Genomic DNA, 22735 nt, shown 5'->3' with positions numbered 1-22735 from the left:
ACGAAGACATCTATCTTGGACAAAAAATTATTACATATAAATAGAATGAAAACTATACATTTCTTAATATTTTGAACACTTTTTATATACATGATTTTAACCTATTCATATGATTTACCAAATTTATTGATCTTACCTGTAACTATAGTTACCTGTAAATTCGCCCAATAAAAAGGCGGAGATTCAAACTCTGCGCGCCGGTTAGAAATTTAAAAAATGCTCTCTATTGAATGGTAGTAAGTTTTTAAAATGCACCCAAATGCAACCGTCAATTTTACTGATTGATAATCTACAAGATAAAAAGATATATTTCCGATAGTTTGAGAATTATAAGGATTAAATACTGTTTTTCTAAATTTATGGGGAAAAAAATTACAAAAAAATATTTACAACCTACGTCTTCAGATGGGCTATGATAAAGAAATAGTCAATAAATTCCTTGGTAACTAGTACCAGTACGTGAATCAACTTCGGGTGAATATTTTATGTTCAAAAATATGAGGTAGCATTTCTATAAATTTTTGTTATAATAATAGAAATAATGCGTTTAAATCTTTTTTAATAGATCACATTTTTACGCATGATATTTGCTTTGAAACATGAACATATTATTAGCAATTCACAATCTTCGGTTCGTGTATTATTTACATGACAGTACCTGTTATATGCATAACTGTACCATTTTGCTGAATGTTATAAATTAAAACTAAATTGCGTAACCTACATACGATGTTACCGGAGAAAGGGATAGACCATGAGAGTATATACACAATGAGACGTGTTTAAAAGGGATAGACCATGAAGTATACACAGCAAGAGACGTGTTCTAAAGGGATAGACCATAAAGTATACACAGCAAGAGACGTGTTCTAAAGGGATAGACCAACAAAGTATACACAGCAAGAGACGTGTTCTAAAGGGATAGACCAACAAAGTATACACAGCATGAGACGTGTTCTGTAAAGGTACGTTATTGTTGTTTATTGTTTTTTTTCTACGTTTTCACATCATGTTTCTCAGTAAAATCCATAGAAATCTAAGTGTTTTAGTGACATTCGTTGATGGCAGTTCCGATATTTGGACGCCCCCTCCTCCACCCCTTTTGTGTATAAGAAATTTTATTAACTCATTGCTAAATTGGGCAATAATGGGCAAATGGCAGCCTGGATTCTCTGTTTCAATATCTTTACATATGAATTTGAATGTTTGCCATTGCAGACTGAGAATACGCCTTCAGACGGTATAAAAGCTAACAAACTCAGTAATTAGTTATTGTTGTATACACTATGTTGGTTGGACGCAGTTTTATATATATAACCCAAGCCCCTTATTGACTGCAAACAAATATTTGATTTAAAATTCAAACTTATATCAAGGGACTTAAACAAGTATGGGGCTAAGTGAGGTTTTCTAACTGTATTGTTAAGACATGTTTCCCGAGACTAGTACATTTATGGATCAGACAGGTTTTCTAAAACAACTGTATCGTTGAAACAGGTTTCCCTAGACTAGTACACTTATGGTTAGACAGGTTTTCTAAGACAACTGTATTGGTAAGACAAGTTTTCTGAGACAGTATATGTATGCTTCAGACAGGTTTTGTGAGACAAATGTATGAATGAGACAGGCTGCGTTTCCAGAAAGAGAAATATATGAATGAGACAGGCGACATTTCTGGAGAGACATATGTATGAATGAGACAGTCGTTCCCGGAGACAAATGTATGAATCAGACAAGCTGCGTTTCCAGAGAAAGAAATATATGAATGAGACAAGCTGCGTTTCTGGACATAGGTATGAATGAGACAGCCGTTTCCGGAGACAAATGTATAAATGAGAGAGGCTGCTTTTCTGGACAGGCAAATGTATGAATGAGACAGTCCGTGTTTCCGGAGACAAATGTATGAATGTGACAGACCGCGTTTCCGGAGACAAATGTATGAATGTGACAGACCGCGTTTCCGGAGACAAATGTATGAATGTAACAGACCGCGTTTCCGGAGACAAATGCATGAATGTGACAAACCGCGTTTCCGGAGACAAATGTATGAATGAAACGGGCCGTGTGTCCGGAGACAAATGTATGGATGAGACAGGCTGCGTTTCTGGACAGACAAATGTATGAATGAGACAGGTCGCGTTTCAGGAGACAAATGTATGAATGAGAGAGGCTGCGTTTCCGGAGAGACAAATGTATGAATGAGACAGGTCGCGTTTCCTGAGACAAATGTATGAATTAGACAGGCTGCGTTTCAGGAGACAAATGTATGAATGAGAGAGGCTGTTTTTCTGGACAGGCAAATGTATGAATGAGACAGTCCGTGTTTCCGGAGACAAATGTACGGTTTAGACAGGTTTCCGGGGACAAATGTATGATTTGGACAGGTTTCCGGAGACAAGTATATGGTTTGAACAGGTTTATGGAGACAAGTGTACGGTAGTACAATACAATCAGATCATTGCTGAAAATTTGGTCTCATTTTGTTGAAAAAAAGCTGTTTTGAGGCCGTCCGCACAGAAATTTCTAGTGTTTTGTCATAAAAAGTACATATTTTTGAAATCCTTGGTTTGTGGAAGTTCAAGTCATTTATAAGTAATTTAGTGATTATTGTTATGAAATACAGTAGCAATGGTAACATACTGAAAAAATATTACTGAGTTTTAGTGCAAATCAGGGATGCCTTTCCAAAGCTAACAGCCAAATACCGTGCTTTATAAAATATCAGGCGCTTAGACACTACCACAGGATGAAAGCATGCATGGAGTAGGTGGAAAAAGGGTAAAAATAATATTTCCATGTCCGATTCATTCTCTCACAATTTTAGTGCCAAAAGTTCGAATCGTGCGAAATAAAGTATTTTGAAAATCAGCCATCTGATGCTGAGGAGAGAACCTAATACGGCAGGGGACTGAAACGTTCCGGATACCATTCTTCATTTAAATTACACCTGTTTACCATAACATATATTACATCTGTCTATGTATAAATGTTTAACTACATTTAAACAATATAGCCACCAAATTTCAGTTTTTAAGTTTTACTAAATTTGACGGGGGGTAACTTGGTGTGCGAAACAGTGCGCCTTAATGTAACTGTATAGTGCACCCTATGGTTTGGACAGGTTTCCGGAGATAAGTGTATGGTTTAGACAGGTTTCCGGAGACAAATGTATGGTTTCGGCAGGTTTTAGGAAACAAATGTATGGTTTTAACCGATTTTCAGAGGTAAATATATGGTTTTAACAGTATTTTAGAGTCAAGTGCATTGTAAAGGACAGATTTCCAGGGACAAGTTTATGGTTTTGACAGATTATTAGAGACATATGTACGGTTTAAACAGGTTTTCTGAAATAAATGTTTAGACAAGACAGATTTTCAGAGACAGCTGGACGGTTTAAACTGGTTTTGTGAGATGAATTTATGGTTTAGACTGTTCATCTAAAACAAGTGTATGATAGTACTGATAGTACGACACGGATTTGTTGTCTATCTAGGAAGTCATTTATAGGTCCCCATTAATTCTAGGAGAACGGACAATTTGGCCAATTTCACTTTAGCTTTAAGGAGAATCTGTGCCGCTCGGTATTGTATACTACTCAAGACCTCTTGACGTGTATGAGAGAAAGACATCCATGTGCCGCATCCGTCGGCAATGGCCGGTCTAAGCACATTACTGCATAGTGCTTTGCCAAATTCAACACAGTTGAAGTTTCAATGTTCACCAAGAATACGCATCATATAATTAAGTTTGTTTTCCATACTATCTTTAGTATAAGTGTTGATATAAGTATTTTAATAGCACATTTCTTACTGTACTGGTCCTAAACACACGTTTCAAAGCATATAAAAATATGTTCATTTTCCCATGCAAAAAATAAAACTTAAGGTCAAAATAGATTAGGATATTTGATAATGATGTAAGAAATAAGACGTCGAGAATATTAGTTTCATATGGTTTTATAATGAAATAAAAACAGAAACTGGTCCTATATAAACGTTAAACACTCCTTCAGGGAAAGTTATCATCGATACCTTCTTCAAGTTCATTGTGTTGTTGAATAGCTTATACATACATATATCATACAAATACTTATAGGTTCCTGGTTATAGATTTGATCATAAGATACATTTGTAACATGTTTAGCAAATAGTTCCTGCCCTTTAAATGTGCATGTGTTGTATTATTTCTATAAGGATTATTGCATGACATTATTAATATTTCCCTGGGTTTCAGCCCAAGACTATTATATAAAATGTACGACGTTGTCTATGGCTGGTATGAATCAATTGCTGATACCAGAGTATATGGAAAGTTGTATGGTATTACCTATCTTAGTCGAATGTTGAATACTTGCGATATAGGTTGAATTCCACACGTCCTTAATTCCCATGGCGCTGATATCACACCCTATCAACTACAATATATGACAAACAAACTATGATATAAATTTTTCATCCCCGTGACCCATATATACCCTCAACCTAACACTCGGTCTGTTATAGGTGTCCAGATTTTTATATGGCATGACTTGTGAGAAATGATGGGTTTCGGGTTGGAGTCTGTTTGAGGGGCCAATTAGAGTCAATCAATGTATGTGTTTGGAGACTGTTTGAGGGGCCAATTTGAGCCATTCAATGTGATGTGCTTGGGTCTGTTTGAGGGGCCAAATAAAGCCATTCAATGTGATGTGTTCGTAGACTGTTCGAGGGGCCAATTAGAGCCATTCAATGTGAAAAGTTTTCTCCAGAATACAGATCTGTACACAGAAAAAAGACTATTGTGGCGTAAGAATATTGCGTGTGTAGACTGGTGGGTTTTGTGCACACATTGGATATCCGATGTTAACTATTTGTTATTGTGTATTGTTGATAACAATCCCTTGATATAAACTCGATAGCTGGCTTTTGTTTTTTTTATTTGTTTGTTTTTGTTTTTTGGTTTTTTTTTTTTTGTTTTTTTTTTTTTTGGTTTTTTGGTTTTTTTTGTTTTTGTTTTTTTTTTCTTCTTCAATCGGAATTGTCTTTGTGCAAGATGGGTCATCCGTCGGTAGTGAGAATGAAAGATTAAGATTTAATCAATTTGTAACCGTGGTGAATGCTGTGTGTGTAAACATTTTAATATAGATGGACATGAGGGGTGGGGATACGGGGGTAAGGGGACGGGAATCGGTGGTTAAAGCGGTGGTGAACGGTTGTGGAGATGACGGGGAACGGTGGTTGAACGGGTGGTGAACGGTATGGAGAGGACGGGGAACGATGGTTGAAGGGGCTGGGAACGGTAATGGAGAGAAAGGGGAACGGTGGTTGAAGGGGCGGTAATGGGGAATGCTGGAAGCTGTAATAATGGTTGGGAACAATAACCGGAAGTTTAATGAAAGGAGAAGGGAAGGGGTGGTCAGGAGGGTGGGGGCGGTGGTCATTGGTGAGGGAATTAGTGGTCAGGAGGGTGGGTGCGGTGGTCACTGGGGAGGCAAAGTGGTGGTCAGGAGGGTGGGGTGGTGGTCATTGGGGAGGGACGTGGTGGTCAGGAGGGTGGGGGCGGTGGTAATTGGGGATGGAAGTGATGGTCAGGAGGGTGGAGGCAGTGGTCTATGAGGAGGGAAGTGGGGATGAAGTACCCCCAGGTCCACCCCTCAAGATTTTATGTAAACTGTTTGTGTATGTAACATTGGAATAGAGATAACTGTGTTTGAAAACATGGCCGCTTGTTGTTATGAAGAAACAAACAAAATACGAAAAAAATATACAGGCAAAAAACTTTAAAAAGCAAACTAACAAAAAAACGAAAAAATAAAAACAAACAAAAACAAAAGGACAAAAATATCCAATCGACTTCCTGTAATGAATAAGTTGCATTTAAAGGATTAAATATTCCAGAATACCACTTTGTAAGTCGATTGAAAACAATCTTCTGTGCAGGGATATATTTAGCTTGAACAACTTCACCAGTAAGCATTTAAGGACGGACGAAAGAATTTCTAAAGGAGGAGGGTCATATCTTGAATTATTTGCTCATTGCTGTAAATTTTTTGCACAAAATCAATTATATGTTCCAACCAAAGAGGTTTCTAGTTATAACTGCTGAAATTACTTTCATTTACGACATCAAATAAGATGCACGAAAGAAAGGGCTATATGTATATGTACAACACTAAATGTTGTTAAGTATGACTCTGTCTAAAAATCTGGCAGGGGTGATTCATCGTATCTTGATATAATCAATCAAATTGTTTAAATACATTTATTACGTTCTAAAACTCTTTCTGCTTTCATTGCCTTTGGCATGCTAAATACCATGAACTAGCATTTGACAGGTTATTGTGAAAAAATTTTGGCGGGAAATTTTCCAGTTCTGTTCTATTGTAGAATGTCAGCCACTTTAAGTGTTTTAATATCTCCAGTACCCAACTTCAGTTTGCATTCTTATTGTTAAATACAGTTTATATTAGGCTTAATGATAGATTACATACAAATTTGGGTGGAGAAATAAGATATGAATCACTAGTCATAAATTCTGTCTGACTTTAAGGTAGAGCTGTACTTTAAACTTATAAATCGTTATGCATATTACATTCACATCTTTGATGGGCACGTTCTGGACCCTTATGACGTGTTTTATTAAAATTTTGAATTTGACAATTCAAACCTTTAGCTCATGCGTAAATACATGAATGGACCCTACATGTATGTAATTCAACCTTTACTACCTAGTAATACATGTAAATCATCAATCATCATGGTTACATATGAATTGGTTAAATTGTTTTTATTTACTTCTTGTTGGAATCCCACTCATTTTTTTGTGTGAATTTGTTGTTGTTGTTGTTGTTGTCTTTGATTTATTGTTTGCTTTGGGGTTACTTTTTTTCATTATTATTATTTTTTTTTTTTTTTTTTTTTGGTGGGGGGGGGTGTTTGTTGTGGTTGTTGTTATTGTTTTTGTCCAGCTTACTTTACTATAAATCCTACAAGAAATCAGCTTGACTTTTTATCAATTGAAAAGTAAGCTGAAAAATACATTACATGTTATCCTCGTCGGTTAATTTTTGCGTTAAGTGGTAAGTATCAGTCAGCAAAATCACGTATAATGGATAATTAAAGAGGTAATGGTCAATATCGTCAACATCACAGAACGATGATCATTGTCTGACATTGTAGTTTTTCTATGAATAATGTAAGAACATAACAAAGACTTATCAATATATTTCGACCCTGTTTGGATTTTAAAAAAATAGGGTACATATTATAGCTCAGACAGGTGACGTAATAATGACTTTTGACCTGTCTCGATGTTAACAAATGCTGTATAAGTTATCAACAATGAATTTGTTTTTGTAGTCTTCAATACAATTGTATATCGTAATAGAGACTATTGACAAGATTTAAAATCTAGTTTGACGAGATCTTTGGTATATTATTTGAATTTAACAACCGTTTAACGAGTAACTTGTGTCAATTTAATGGCGGTAGTCGTTTTTCTTGATAATCCTCTTCATTATAATCACCTGTTAAAACTTTTTATTTTGACTTTCCCGTTCTGACAATAGTACAACAATTGTTAGAAACAATTTTCTTATTTAAATGGAAAATAAACTGTTACTTAGACATTCATATAAAAAGGACGAATTTCTCGATTCATTTTTAAACGATTTGTAACGGAGGGAGTATACCATGTCTTTTTTAGTCTCGACAAAATCCAAATCTAAAAGCTGCAGTCTGAGTGGAATGGGGAAGAAAGGACGTAATAAGCATAGTCCTCTTATTGCCCTGCTTCCAGGGGCTAGAATTGATAGTGAAAAAGGAAAGATAACTCTGAATATTGGGATATCTAATGAGACAGTTGTATTCAATGTCGGCGGTGTGAAGTTCGAAACCTTCAGATCGACACTTTATCGGCAGCCTCATAGTTTGTTGGCAAGTGAAGACTTTTTGCGGAAGCACCTCCGGGAAGACAAGGGAGACTACTTCTTCGATCGGGATCCGGATATTTTTAAAGTAAGGTTTTACAAAATAACTTAAATTTACACTATTTTTGAATAGGTATCTATATAAGTTATGTTAGTATGACGTAACTGAATTCGTCAAATAGATCAGTAAAACACTTAACAAGACTCTTTTTTACAAATATAAATCTGGTTTCTAACCTTTACTTAGTAGTTTTACATAATACATAAAAGTTAATTTTTTTTCGTATATTTCTCTTTAAATATGAACTGTATAAATGTTATAGGATTTCAAAAATGGTGTTAACTTGCAGAAACATGACGTTATACGAACAAAATTCAATATGTTTCTTTTACAATATAGTAACCATTTTGTTAAGAGGTGAGTAACAGATCCGTCTATTACATCCTACTTTTCTGTTGTTGTTGCATGATATTACCTTAGTTCGATTTTGTCTTAGTCAATATATCTATCTAAAGAATGAACCCGACGCAGGCTCAATATACCTATCTAAAGAATGAACCCGACGCAGACTCACTGCTGTCATTGGTGCTATATATCTATCTAAAGAATGAACCCGACGCAGACTCACTATACCTATCTAAAGAATGAACCCGACGCAGACTCACTATACCTATCTAAAGAGTGAACCCGACGCAGACTCACTATACCTATCTAAAGAGTGAACCCGACGCAGACTCACTATACATATCTAAAGAATGAACCCGACGCAGACTCACTATGCATGCTGTCATTGGTGCTATTCTGAGAAGATATATTTTATACCACGCTTGCGAAGTGTTGGTATATATATGTATAGAAATAAGATGTGTCTGTATTTCCGTTACGCATAGGGTTACCCTTTTCTTATCCGTTACTCCTCCTTTACCACCAAATTGAATTTAATGAAACTTTCAGGGAATTTTATCAAATATTGAATATGTCCATCTCCTCCTTTAGATCATGATCTGGATGTTTTAAAATCAAATGTGGGAGCTAGGGTATTAATTCGGTGAGCATTGCTCATTTTTTTCAGTATCAATGAAGACCAAAGATCAGTTGCCCATTACAGATTTGTAGAATCAGCTCACAGAAAAATTGTTCCATCGGTATTTAAAAGTTTGCGGCATTATGTCTGACATGTTTTCATCAGTATTAATCTCTTCTTAACGTATCTGTTTAACAGCCTCAAAACAACCCAGGTTTGGGTGTATAGTAATGAGAGTGTCCGTTCCTCCGTCCGTAACTTAGTTCTTTTATCCGTTATTCCTCCTGCACCACTGAGTTACCACATCATGTCATTATTTGCCCACTAGAAATATCCCAGGGTACATGTAAAAGCATACATTTTGCTTGTTTCTTTGATGTTATACACTCGTTTGAAAAGCGCAATGTGTACACGTGATCATGTTGTCCGTCCGTCTAGAGTTGTAATCCGCAACTCTTCCCAAACTTGTGAATAGATTTCTTTAACTTTCTCATATTCTTTATATCTCATAATGCCGTTGTTCCTTCTTTATTTGTATTTTTATTCCATCAGAATGACTTTTGGGGTTTCCTGGTGCAAAATATAGACTGTCATTTGTCGACCAAGTGGCCATCTTGTGATCCACACATCATCTAGGCCGTTGATTCCAATTTGATAACACTTTTATAAATTTTTTGTCACATGATGCCATCGTTCACCTACTATTTTTGCCATCTGAATTACTTTTGATATTTCCTATACGTTTTTTAGGGAGGGAAGCAGGGGATAACAACAAATGAGCTCTATATTATTGTTCTCATTTGTATTTGTAGAGTCAAATTACTAGATTTTTTTATGTTTTTATACCAGTCAGGATTTACAAATCCCAGTACATTACCACCTTGCAAGTGTATTCAGAAAAAAGAAAAAAAACTTATTAAAAAGAGAAAAAAAATCCAATGTACACTGTTTTTTTTTTTTTCATTTCATGACAATATATAGCGATAATTAATTCAATGTAAGGTACTTAGTAGCTAGCTATATTGCTGGTGTTGATACCACGGAGATTGGCTACCTTTATGTAAGTAAATTATTATCTAGCTATATTGCTGGTGTTGATACCACGGAGTTTGATTACCTTCATGTAAGTAAATTATTATCTAGCTATATTGCTGGTGTTGATACCACGGAGATTGACTACCTTCACGTAAGTAAATTATTATCTAGCTATATTGCTGGTGTTGATACCACGGAGTTTGACTACCTTCATGTAAGTAAATTATTATCTAGCTATATTGCTGGTGTTGATACCACGGAGTTTGACTACCTTCATGTAAGTAAATTATTATCTAGCTATATTGCTGGTGTTGATACCACGGAGTTTGACTACCTTCATGTAAGTAAATTATTATCTAGCTATATTGTTGGTGTTGATACCACGGGGTTTGACTACCTTCATGTAAGTAAATTATTATCTAGCTATATTGCTGGTGTTGATACCACGGGATTTGACTACCTTCACGTAAGTAAATTATTATCTAGCTATATTGCTGGTGTTGATACCACGGAGATTGGCTACCTTCATGTAAGTAAATTATTATCTAGCTATATTGCTGGTGTTGATACCACGGGGTTTGACTACCTTCATGTAAGTAAATTATTATCTAGCTATATTGCTGGTGTTGATACCACGGGATTTGACTACCTTCACGTAAGTAAATTATTATCTAGCTATATTGCTGGTGTTGATACCACGGAGATTGGCTACCTTCATGTAAGTAAATTATTATCTAGCTATATTGCTGGTGTTGATACCACGGAGTTTGACTACCTTCATGTAAGTAAATTATTAGCTAGCTATATTGTTGGTGTTGATACCACGGAGTTTGATTACCTTCATGTAAGTAAATTATTAGCTAGCTATATTGCTGGTGTTGATACCACGGGGTTTGACTACCTTCATGTAAGTAAATTATTATCTAGCTATATTGCTGGTGTTGATACCACGGGGTTTGACTACCTTCATTTAAGTAAATTATTATCTAGCTATATAGCCAGTGTTGATACCACGGAGTTTGACTACCTTCATGTAAGTAAATTATTAGCTAGCTATATAGCTGGTATTGATACAACGGGGTTTGACTACCTTCATGTACGTAAATTATTATCTAGCTATATTGCTGGTGTTGATACCACGGAGATTGACAGGCTTCATGTAAGTAAATTATTAGCTAGCTATATAGCCAGTGTTGATACCACGGAGATTGGTTACCTTCATGTAAGTAAATTATTAGCTAGCTATATTGCTGGTGTTGATACCACGGGGTTTGACTACCTTCATGTAAGTAAATTAGTAGCTAGCTATATAGCCAGTGTTGATACCACGGAGTTTGACTACCTTCATGTTAGTACATTAGTAGCTAGCTACATAGATGGTGTTGATACCACGGGGTTTGACTACCTTCATGTAAGTAAATTATTAGCTAGCTATATAGCCAGTGTTGATACCAGGGAGTTTGACTATCTTCATGTAAATAAATAAGTAGCTAGCTGTATTGCTGGTGTTGATACCACGGAGTTTGACTACCTTCATGTAAGTAAATTATTAGCTAGCTATATAGCCAGTGTTGATACCACGGAGTTTGACAGGCTTCATGCAAGTAAATTATTATCTAGCTATATTGCTGGTGTTGATACCACGGAGTTTGACTACCTTCATGTAAGTAAATTAGTAGCTAGCTATATAGCTGGTATTGATACAACGGGGTTTGACTACCTTCATGTAAGTAAATTAGTAGCTAGCTACATAGATGGTGTTGATACCACGGAGTTTGACTACCTTCATGTAAGTAAATTATTAGCTAGCTATATAGCCAGTGTTGATACCACGGAGATTGGTTACCTTCATGTAAGTAAATTATTAGCTAGCTATATTGCTGGTGTTGATACCACGGGGTTTGACTACCTTCATGTAAGTAAATTAGTAGCTAGCTATATAGCCAGTGTTGATACCACGGAGTTTGACTACCTTCATGTTAGTACATTAGTAGCTAGCTACATAGATGGTGTTGATACCACGGGGTTTGACTACCTTCATGTAAGTAAATTATTAGCTAGCTATATAGCCAGTGTTGATACCAGGGAGTTTGACTATCTTCATGTAAATAAATAAGTAGCTAGCTGTATTGCTGGTGTTGATACCACGGAGTTTGACTACCTTCATGTAAGTAAATTATTAGCTAGCTATATAGCCAGTGTTGATACCACGGAGTTTGACAGGCTTCATGCAAGTAAATTATTATCTAGCTATATAGCCAGTGTTGATACCACGGAGTTTGACTACCTTCATGTAAGTAAATTATTAGCTAGCTATATAGCTGGTATTGATACAACGGGGTTTGACTACCTTCATGTACGTAAATTATTATCTAGCTATATTGCTGGTGTTGATACCACGGAGATTGACAGGCTTCATGTAAGTAAATTATTAGCTAGCTATATAGCCAGTGTTGATACCACGGAGATTGGTTACCTTCATGTAAGTAAATTATTAGCTAGCTATATTGCTGGTGTTGATACCACGGGGTTTGACTACCTTCATGTAAGTAAATTAGTAGCTAGCTATATAGCCAGTGTTGATACCACGGAGTTTGACTACCTTCATGTTAGTACATTAGTAGCTAGCTACATAGATGGTGTTGATACCACGGGGTTTGACTACCTTCATGTAAGTAAATTATTAGCTAGCTATATAGCCAGTGTTGATACCACGGGGTTTGACTACCTTCATGTAAGTAAATTAGTAGCTAGCTATATAGCCAGTGTTGATACCACGGAGTTTGACTACCTTCATGTTAGTACATTAGTAGCTAGCTACATAGATGGTGTTGATACCACGGGGTTTGACTACCTTCATTTAAGTAAATTATTATCTAGCTATATAGCCAGTGTTGATACCACGGAGTTTGACTACCTTCATGTAAGTAAATTATTAGCTAGCTATATAGCTGGTATTGATACAACGGGGTTTGACTACCTTCATGTACGTAAATTATTATCTAGCTATATTGCTGGTGTTGATACCACGGAGATTGACAGGCTTCATGTAAGTAAATTATTAGCTAGCTATATAGCCAGTGTTGATACCACGGAGATTGGTTACCTTCATGTAAGTAAATTATTAGCTAGCTATATTGCTGGTGTTGATACCACGGGGTTTGACTACCTTCATGTAAGTAAATTAGTAGCTAGCTATATAGCCAGTGTTGATACCACGGAGTTTGACTACCTTCATGTTAGTACATTAGTAGCTAGCTACATAGATGGTGTTGATACCACGGGGTTTGACTACCTTCATGTAAGTAAATTATTAGCTAGCTATATAGCCAGTGTTGATACCAGGGAGTTTGACTATCTTCATGTAAATAAATAAGTAGCTAGCTGTATTGCTGGTGTTGATACCACGGAGTTTGACTACCTTCATGTAAGTAAATTATTAGCTAGCTATATAGCCAGTGTTGATACCACGGAGTTTGACAGGCTTCATGCAAGTAAATTATTATCTAGCTATATTGCTGGTGTTGATACCACGGAGTTTGACTACCTTCATGTAAGTAAATTAGTAGCTAGCTATATAGCTGGTATTGATACAACGGGGTTTGACTACCTTCATGTAAGTAAATTAGTAGCTAGCTACATAGATGGTGTTGATACCACGGAGTTTGACTACCTTCATGTAAGTAAATTATTAGCTAGCTATATAGCCAGTGTTGATACCACGGAGATTGGTTACCTTCATGTAAGTAAATTATTAGCTAGCTATATTGCTGGTGTTGATACCACGGGGTTTGACTACCTTCATGTAAGTAAATTAGTAGCTAGCTATATAGCCAGTGTTGATACCACGGAGTTTGACTACCTTCATGTTAGTACATTAGTAGCTAGCTACATAGATGGTGTTGATACCACGGGGTTTGACTACCTTCATGTAAGTAAATTATTAGCTAGCTATATAGCCAGTGTTGATACCAGGGAGTTTGACTATCTTCATGTAAATAAATAAGTAGCTAGCTGTATTGCTGGTGTTGATACCACGGAGTTTGACTACCTTCATGTAAGTAAATTATTAGCTAGCTATATAGCCAGTGTTGATACCACGGAGTTTGACAGGCTTCATGCAAGTAAATTATTATCTAGCTATATAGCCAGTGTTGATACCACGGAGTTTGACTACCTTCATGTAAGTAAATTATTAGCTAGCTATATAGCTGGTATTGATACAACGGGGTTTGACTACCTTCATGTACGTAAATTATTATCTAGCTATATTGCTGGTGTTGATACCACGGAGATTGACAGGCTTCATGTAAGTAAATTATTAGCTAGCTATATAGCCAGTGTTGATACCACGGAGATTGGTTACCTTCATGTAAGTAAATTATTAGCTAGCTATATTGCTGGTGTTGATACCACGGGGTTTGACTACCTTCATGTAAGTAAATTAGTAGCTAGCTATATAGCCAGTGTTGATACCACGGAGTTTGACTACCTTCATGTTAGTACATTAGTAGCTAGCTACATAGATGGTGTTGATACCACGGGGTTTGACTACCTTCATGTAAGTAAATTATTAGCTAGCTATATAGCCAGTGTTGATACCAGGGAGTTTGACTATCTTCATGTAAATAAATAAGTAGCTAGCTGTATTGCTGGTGTTGATACCACGGAGTTTGACTACCTTCATGTAAGTAAATTATTAGCTAGCTATATAGCCAGTGTTGATACCACGGAGTTTGACAGGCTTCATGCAAGTAAATTATTATCTAGCTATATTGCTGGTGTTGATACCACGGAGTTTGACTACCTTCATGTAAGTAAATTAGTAGCTAGCTATATAGCTGGTATTGATACAACGGGGTTTGACTACCTTCATGTAAGTAAATTAGTAGCTAGCTACATAGATGGTGTTGATACCACGGAGTTTGACTACCTTCATGTAAGTAAATTATTAGCTAGCTATATAGCCAGTGTTGATACCACGGAGTTTGACTACCTTCATGTAAGTAAATAAGTAGCTAGCTGTATTGCTGGTGTTGATACCACGGAGTTTGAATACCTTCATGTAAGTAAATTATTATCTAGCTATATAGCCAGTGTTGATACCACGGAGTTTGACAGGCTTCATGTAAGTAGATTATTAGCTAGCTATATAGCTGGTGTTGATACCACGGAGTGTAAGTGAACTACTAGCTAGCTAGTTTAATAAAAAAGCGATGAAGCTCTTATCGGTCCATATGAACATAATCTGCAGTATTTCTTATCTCAAAATAAAACTACTGATGTAAAAATATTTACATGTATATTATTGTTAAATACGAAATAAAAACTTAAAAAAAAGAATTATTTTCAAAGATAACGAATAAATTTATTTAAATACTTGAAAATCTTGAAAAAACCATCAAAACAAACTTTAATTTGACCAATCAGTGAACTATTTAAGATTCTGACCAATCAGTGAACTATTCAAGATTCTGACCAATCAGTGAACTATTTAAGATTCAGACCAATCAGTTAACTATTTAAGATTCTGACTTCCATGCGTCTGAATATGGGTCATCATTTGTCACACTAACATAGGGAAACTGATGCTACGGTTTTGTTTTTGTTATTGTTTTGTGTTTTTTGTTTTCTTTGTAAAAATGTTCAACTTTTGAAGATTTTCTCGATTTAATGCCTCACATGAAGCATAATAGTACAAAAATTGCTTCAACATTGCAGGCTGTTCTGAATTACCTCCGGACGGGAGAGCTCCACATGCCGCCATTTATCTGTGGACCAGCAGCAAAAACGGAGTTAGAATTTTGGGGAGTACCTGACAGTATCATAGAGAAGTGTTGCTACTCACATTACAACTCATATAATTCTACACTGAAAGCCTTAACTCAGCTGGAAAGAGACAGACATGGCAGCTTCGATTACAGTGAGGATGATGAAGGCGAACACAACCGGAACTTGTCTAAATGGGAAAAGTTCCGACATAGGGCGACAGTAGTTTTAAATCACCCCGAAACTTCATCATTAGCAAAGGTATAATGCATATTTTTTTTCAAAAAATGTTTGATTGATTTCACGGCATATCTTTCACAAAATGGTATTTTAAGGACTATAATGTCTCCTTGGGTCGTGAATAAAGCGACAGATATAATGTCAATTTAATACTGGACACCCATTTCATATTTCAGGCTTATTTTTAATTTTGACAACCCTTTTAAAACCTATCATTTCAACAAATAAATTGAATAAAATATAGTGGAGAATTACATTTATTATTTAATGAGATACAAGTAGTCCCCTCTTTATAAGTTTACATTATATTTTGTATACATTTTCGCAGGTAGATTTTCTTTTGTTTTTGTTTTTGTTTTTATTTTTTATTTTTGCTTTTGTTTTTTGTTTTGTTTTTGTTTTGTTTTTTCTTGTTTGTTTGTTTTTTTTAGCTTGTTGTATCATCGTTTTAGGTGTATGGTATAGTTTCATTGGTAGTGGTTACTGTTTCAATAATCTCATTCTTAGCGGAAACTCATCCGAGCATGCGCATGACAGAGACAAAGTATGATGTCACGCGCATCTTCAATAGCACAACTAATTCAACTGAAAAACATGCAACAGAAGTGAAGATACCAGTTCCACATCCGGTTTTGAACGCATTAGATATTTGTTGTATGATTTTCTTTACTGTGGAGTATCTTTTTCGTCTTTTGCTTTCGAGGAAACGATTTCAATACGCTTGCTCAATCATGGGAGTTATTGACCTGTGTGCATTACTTCCGGATTACATAGAAATCATTTTGTTCTTCGTTAATCACAATCTTGCCTTCAGTTCCATCACGAGAATAATAACTGTATTGAAAATAACCAGAATTTTACGTATATTTCGTTTAGTTCGGCACATTCCCGGTTTGTGGATCTTAATTTATACTCTAAAGGCAAGTTTGCGGGAACTTTTACTCATGGTCGCATTTCTCCTTGTAGGAATGTTGATCTTTTCGTCCCTGATATTTTACGCAGATGATCAAACAGTTTTTACTAGTATTCCTCACAGCTTTTGGTGGGCACTTATCACCATGACAACAGTTGGTTATGGTGATATGTACCCGGTGACAGAATGGGGGTACGTGATTGGTTCCTTGACGGCTATGTGTGGTCTATTAATGATCGGATTTTCGGTTCCTATCCTAGTCAACAACTTTATGATGTACTACCAACACGTACAGTTCGCATTACAGGAAGAAAAGATGAAGCGAGAACAAGTAGAAAAACAAAAGAAAAAAGAAAAGTGTTCCAACAACAATTCATACGCTTGATCACCAAGTTGTTCCTGGATAACTTTTATAGTTATAGTTAGATTCAACTATAACAAACACAACAATTTCTATAGTTTCCTAAAATATTTTTGATAATTTTTAAGCAAGTAGGAAATCAAATTCTAACTTGTAGTGTGATCATTGGCTCCAAATTCTAACACGTAGTGTGATCGTTGTCGCCAATTCAAACATGTAGTGTGATCATTGTCGCCAAATTCTAACATGTAGCGTGATAATTGTCGCTAAATTCTAACATGTAGTGTGATCATTGTCAGAAAAACTGAGTAAAAATGAACCACTACGAACAGTAAAATTAAATTTTACGTTAAACACTTCGCTGACATTGTCATAATGGCAATGTTATCGATTAACACTGTCTCATGGGTAGTTTGGGATTGGCTTAATTAAGAATGTCTTTTGTTTTTGTTGAACATGTACTAGTAACACTATAACACTTGGTGTATACATTGAAACATTACAATAATTATATATACATTGAAGTTCAAAATGGTAAAAAAATGTAGTGTGTGTGAAATAATGTAGTCCTCTGTCAATGTTTGTAACGGATTTTGTTCTTTTTGTGTATACTAGCTAATAATGGCCTGGAACCTCCCTTTTATAAATTTCTAAATCTGCACCCCATTTTATATAAATCCCCCCTTTTAATAATATTTTGGACCCGTCCGTGAATGTAATCGTATATGAAATATATTTTGTATGTTTGTAGCTAGCTAAAAGAAACTATATATGGAATATATTAAATGTTAATAAATACAAGAGTATCAGAATAAAAAAAAATGAATAAACAATTTGTCTTGGTCTGAAGCCGATTAAAAAAGCTAATGTTTCCTCCAGAACTTATCCGTCGTATCCTTTACCTTTCTGTGTGCAACCAAAAACACAGTAGGTCATTTACTCCGTTCCTCCATACCCCACCTCTTACTTCCTAGCGCCATATTGCATAACGCTCGTTCCGCCGTTCTTTGAAATCGGCAGAATTAAAGTAAACTATTTACCATTTAAAACGTTTTATACAGTTTATTTACCATAATACGGTAGAAGATGACTAAACTGAAGAAAAACAAATGACCTACCTGATGAGAAAATCCAGCAATCATGGAAATTCTTTGTAAATGCAGTTAAAATGAACTTCATATTTGGTTTTTAGCTTTTTGAGTGCGTAATTCCGGTTGATAAAATTAGTAATTTTAAAATTTGCGAAACGAACATATCAAATTAACCAACGAATTGCCTTTACCATCTTTAAATTCGTTTTGTAAAAAAATATATTGTATTCCGTAAAATTAGTGACCTAATTCAAAATTGATGGTCATTTTGACAACTGTCTTCATTACAAATGTTTTCAAGGTATTCAACAAATATTTAGGATTTTTATCGCTCGATTTCCGGTAGGTTAAACTTCTTTTATGTAGATAAAAGACTTAAAATGTTTTAAAACACACGTTAAGCTAATTCACATTTGCGGTGGCTTTCAACGTGTCAGATGCTAGAGACCCAAGTCAGAAAATAGCTTGCCAGACAACCTCTAGCATTGCTGGAGTATAGGTTGTTGAGATATGTCTGCCACTCCAGATCATATGAGGCTCCATGGGATATCAAGGAAACAATGATTCAAACGGTGAAAAAATATATAAATCAAGGACAACAACTAGACAAAGGAAATAGACATATATAAAAAAAAGAACATGAAATAACTAATAAAATACGCACATAAAACAATGATAAATAGGTAACTCTGAATCCACTAAAAATTTGGAGTATAGACCAGGTGCACCGGTTTGGTAAGTGCCCTCTGCTTTCCTAAAAACACCCACATGAAAACAAAGAATCACGCTCTGTATCTACATGTATATCATGAGGGTGTAGAAATGTCTACGACATTGTGATGAACAATGAAGAAACTTACTTTGTTGTATTGAGATCCCCCTAACCCGGAACGAAGAAAAGCTCAAGATTTTGTCCATGCATGCGTAACTAGATAAACAGAGAAAAGAAGGGAAATAAAAAGAATATCCAGTCATATATAAGTATACTTAATTATAGGATGCTTCCCGTGCAAACACTTAAACAATGGAAGTTAACCATCAAGTTACTCATTTACATAATAAAGTCGTCCAAAATGAACTTGTATTATTTGACAAGCTGGTACCAGAACGGATATGACAAGACCGATAAAGAAATATAGAGTTATCTTTCTTTGAACACAATAAATTATATATGTATCGTATGCTCTTTCCCTTCAGGTGTCATACCACTATACTTTCTATGCTAAATTTAGTTATTTATAAAGCTCAAAACAAATTTTGCATCAGTACAACTGTTGCTGGAGGGGTTTCATTATGATGGTCACTCTTTACCTAAACTCTAATAAAATATCAACATACCTTTCGTGCTTTTAAGAAAGAGCGGTAAAGTGAAAGTAGACAGGTGCAGAAATCACTACTTTCATTCTGAAATTTAACCAATGACGTATCAAAGGACGTAGAGTTTTTGTTTAGAATTTGTCTATCCTATACTGAATAGAGAAAATTAAGTGTTAGATCACTGCTGATTCATTCAGCTTTCAGATAACACCAAGTGTATATACATCTACTAAGCTAGGATAATAATAGGGGGCAATATTGGGACTACTTCGTGTCATTACGTACTACTTGCGACTGGTTCCAAAATAGCGGTATTACACATTAAGATATGTGAGTTTTTGTAAAACTGTTTGATACAAAAAAAATATTTGCAAAAAGTTAGAAAATTTATCCTGAGCAATTACCAATAAAATCTTACAAAATAATAGTTAAAATTTCAGTTCCATAAGTGCTTTTGAAATCATTTTAAGAAAATCTCTGATTTTTTTGCTCATTAAGATTTGATTTCATGTTAGTATCTGTAGTAATACTGCCATTTCTCAAGTCCAGAACCATTCAACCATTAGGGGCAAGACGGGCCACAACTTAGGAAGCTAAAAAGAGATGAACATGACCTTCTGATATTCAAACAATATCAAGACATCACAATCCGGAAAATTCAGTCCAAATAACTCAAAGGTGATGAGGCTACTTCATATATTCAAGTGGTATGAATGTGTCTCAGTTGAGGGTCGCTTTATCTTGTCCTATGGATTACATGGTCACTTCTTTTAAACAAAAACTACTAGAAATTGGTAGATAATTTTCAATAGCAGTTTAATATAGTATCTCATGTAATAATAGATACAAGTGTAGAACAGGATCTCATACAGCAGTAGATACGAGTGTAGAATAGGATCTCATTCAGCACTAGATACTAGTGTAGAACAAGATCACATACAGCAGTAGATACAAGTGTAGAACAGAATCTCATACAGCAGTAGATACAAGTGTAGAACAGGATCACATACAGCATTAGATACAAGCGTAGAACAGAATCGCATACAGCAGTAGATACAAGTGTAGAACAGGAACTCATACAGCAGTAGATACAAGTGTAGAACAGAATCTCATACATAAGTACATACAAGTGTAGAATAGGATCTCATTCAGCAATAGATATAAGTGTAGAACAGAATCTCATTCAGCAGTAGATACTAGTGTAGAATAGGATCTCATACAGCAGTAGATACAAGTGTAGAACAGAATCTCATTCAGCAGTAGATACAAGTGTAGAATAGGATCTCATTCAGCAGTAGATACAAGTATAGAACAGGATCTCATACAGCAGTAGATACTAGTGTGGAACATGATCACATACAGCTGTAGATACTAGTGTAGAACAGGATCACATACAGCAGTAGATACTAGTGTAGAATAGGATCTCATTCAGCAGTAGATACTAGTGTGGAACATGATCACATACAGCTGTAGATACAAGTGAAGAACAGAATCTCATTCAGCAGTAGATACAAGTGTAGAATAGGATCTCATTCAGCAGTAGATATAAGTATAGAACAGGGTCACATACAGCAGTAGATACTAGTGTAGAATAGGATCTCATTCAGCAGTAGATACAAGTATAGAACAGGATCTCATACAGCTGTAGATACTAGTGTAGAACAGGATCACATACAGCAGTAGATACTAGTGTAGAATATGATCTCATACAGCAGTAGATACAAGTGTAGAACAGGGTCACATACAGCAGTAGATACTAGTGTAGAATAGGATCTCATTCAGCAGTAGATACAAGTATAGAACAGGATCTCATACAGCTGTAGATACTAGTGTAGAACAGGATCACATACAGCAGTAGATACTAGTGTAGAATATGATCTCATACAGCAGTAGATACTAGATAAAAACAATGATCTCGATATTCATCAATTAGGTCACTATCCCATGAATAAGTGTATGAGATGGTATACATTTCTCTGGCTAGTCTAGAACAGGGTATTTATTTTCATTGCCAGTATAGAACAGGGTATTTATTTTTATTGCCAGTATAGAACACGGTATTAACTTTCATGGTTTGTCTAAGACCGGGTATTTATTTTCATTGCTAGCCTAGAACGTATTCATTTTCATTGCTTATCTGAAGCAGGTTATACATTTTGTTTGCTAGTCTAGAACAGGTTATTCATTTTCATATGTAGTCTAGAACACGAAATTTATTTTCACTGCTTATCTAGAACTGGGTATTCATTTTTCTTGCTAGTTTAGAACAGGTGTCTCGTCTTACTTGCAGGTTTTTCATTTTCCTTGCTACTTTAGAACTTGGTATCATTTTCCTCCCTAATCTAGAACTGTCCCTTCATTTTCCTTACTAGTACTGTAGAACAGTGTATAATTTCCTTGCTAGTCTTAAATAGGGTTTTAATTTCCTTGTTATAGTCTAGTACAGTAGATATTGTTATTTGTCTTCACCAGGGAATTCCTTTTATTTACTAGACTAGTACAGAGTATATATTATTTGTCTCCACCAGGGTAAACCTTTTATGTGCTGGTCTAGTGCAGAGTATATATTATTTGTCTCCACCAGGGTATACCTTTTATTTACTGGTCTAGTACAGTATACATTATTTGTCTCCACCAGGGTATACCTTTTATTTACTGGTCTAATACAGAGTATATATTATTTGTCTCCACCAGGGTATACTTTTTATTTGCTGGTCTAGTACAGTTTATATTATTTGTCTCCACCGGGGTAAACCTTTTATTTACTGGTCTAGTACAGTATATATTATTTGTCTCCACCAGGGTATACCTTTTATTTGCTGGTCTAGTACAGTATATATTATTTGTCTCCACCAGGGTAAACCTTTTATTTACTGGTCTAGTACAGAGTATATATTATTTGTCTCCACCAGGGTATACCTTTTATTTGCTGGTCTAGTACAGTATATATTATTTGTCTCCACCAGGGTATACCTTTTATTTGCTGGTCTAGTACAGTATATATTATTTGTCTCCACCAGGGTATACCTTTTATTTACTGGTCTAGTACAGAGTATGTATTATTTGTCTCCACCAGGG

At 35.4% G+C, this 22735-nt stretch overlaps 1 protein-coding gene across 2 annotated transcripts; it reads left to right on the top strand.

Annotated features, from left to right (window-relative positions):
• Positions 1-611: 611 nt before the first annotated feature.
• LOC148597588 (potassium voltage-gated channel protein Shaw-like) lies at positions 612-18082 on the top strand. Of its 2 annotated transcripts, XM_088562890.1 has the most exons (5): positions 616-760; positions 805-965; positions 7684-7994; positions 15688-15996; positions 16428-18082. In XM_088562890.1, the coding sequence occupies exons 3-5, from the start codon at positions 7725-7727 to the stop codon at positions 17271-17273; spliced, it is 1425 nt and encodes a 474-aa protein (XP_088419016.1). In that variant the 5' UTR covers positions 616-760; positions 805-965; positions 7684-7724; the 3' UTR covers positions 17274-18082. The 2 variants fall into 2 exon arrangements, with proteins under 2 accessions (XP_088419015.1, XP_088419016.1); XM_088562889.1 differs by having other exon boundaries at positions 612-965.
• The last annotated feature ends 4653 nt before the right edge of the window (positions 18083-22735 follow it).

The sequence above is a fragment of the Perna viridis genome, chromosome 15 (assembly GCF_037379345.1).
Source record: "Perna viridis isolate PV_CMFRI_1.1 ecotype Kerala chromosome 15, ASM3737934v1, whole genome shotgun sequence".
NCBI classification, from domain to species: Eukaryota; Metazoa; Mollusca; class Bivalvia; order Mytilida; family Mytilidae; genus Perna; species Perna viridis.
Note: the sequence above shows the minus strand (reverse complement) of the source record. Positions and strands in the feature narration are given on the sequence as shown.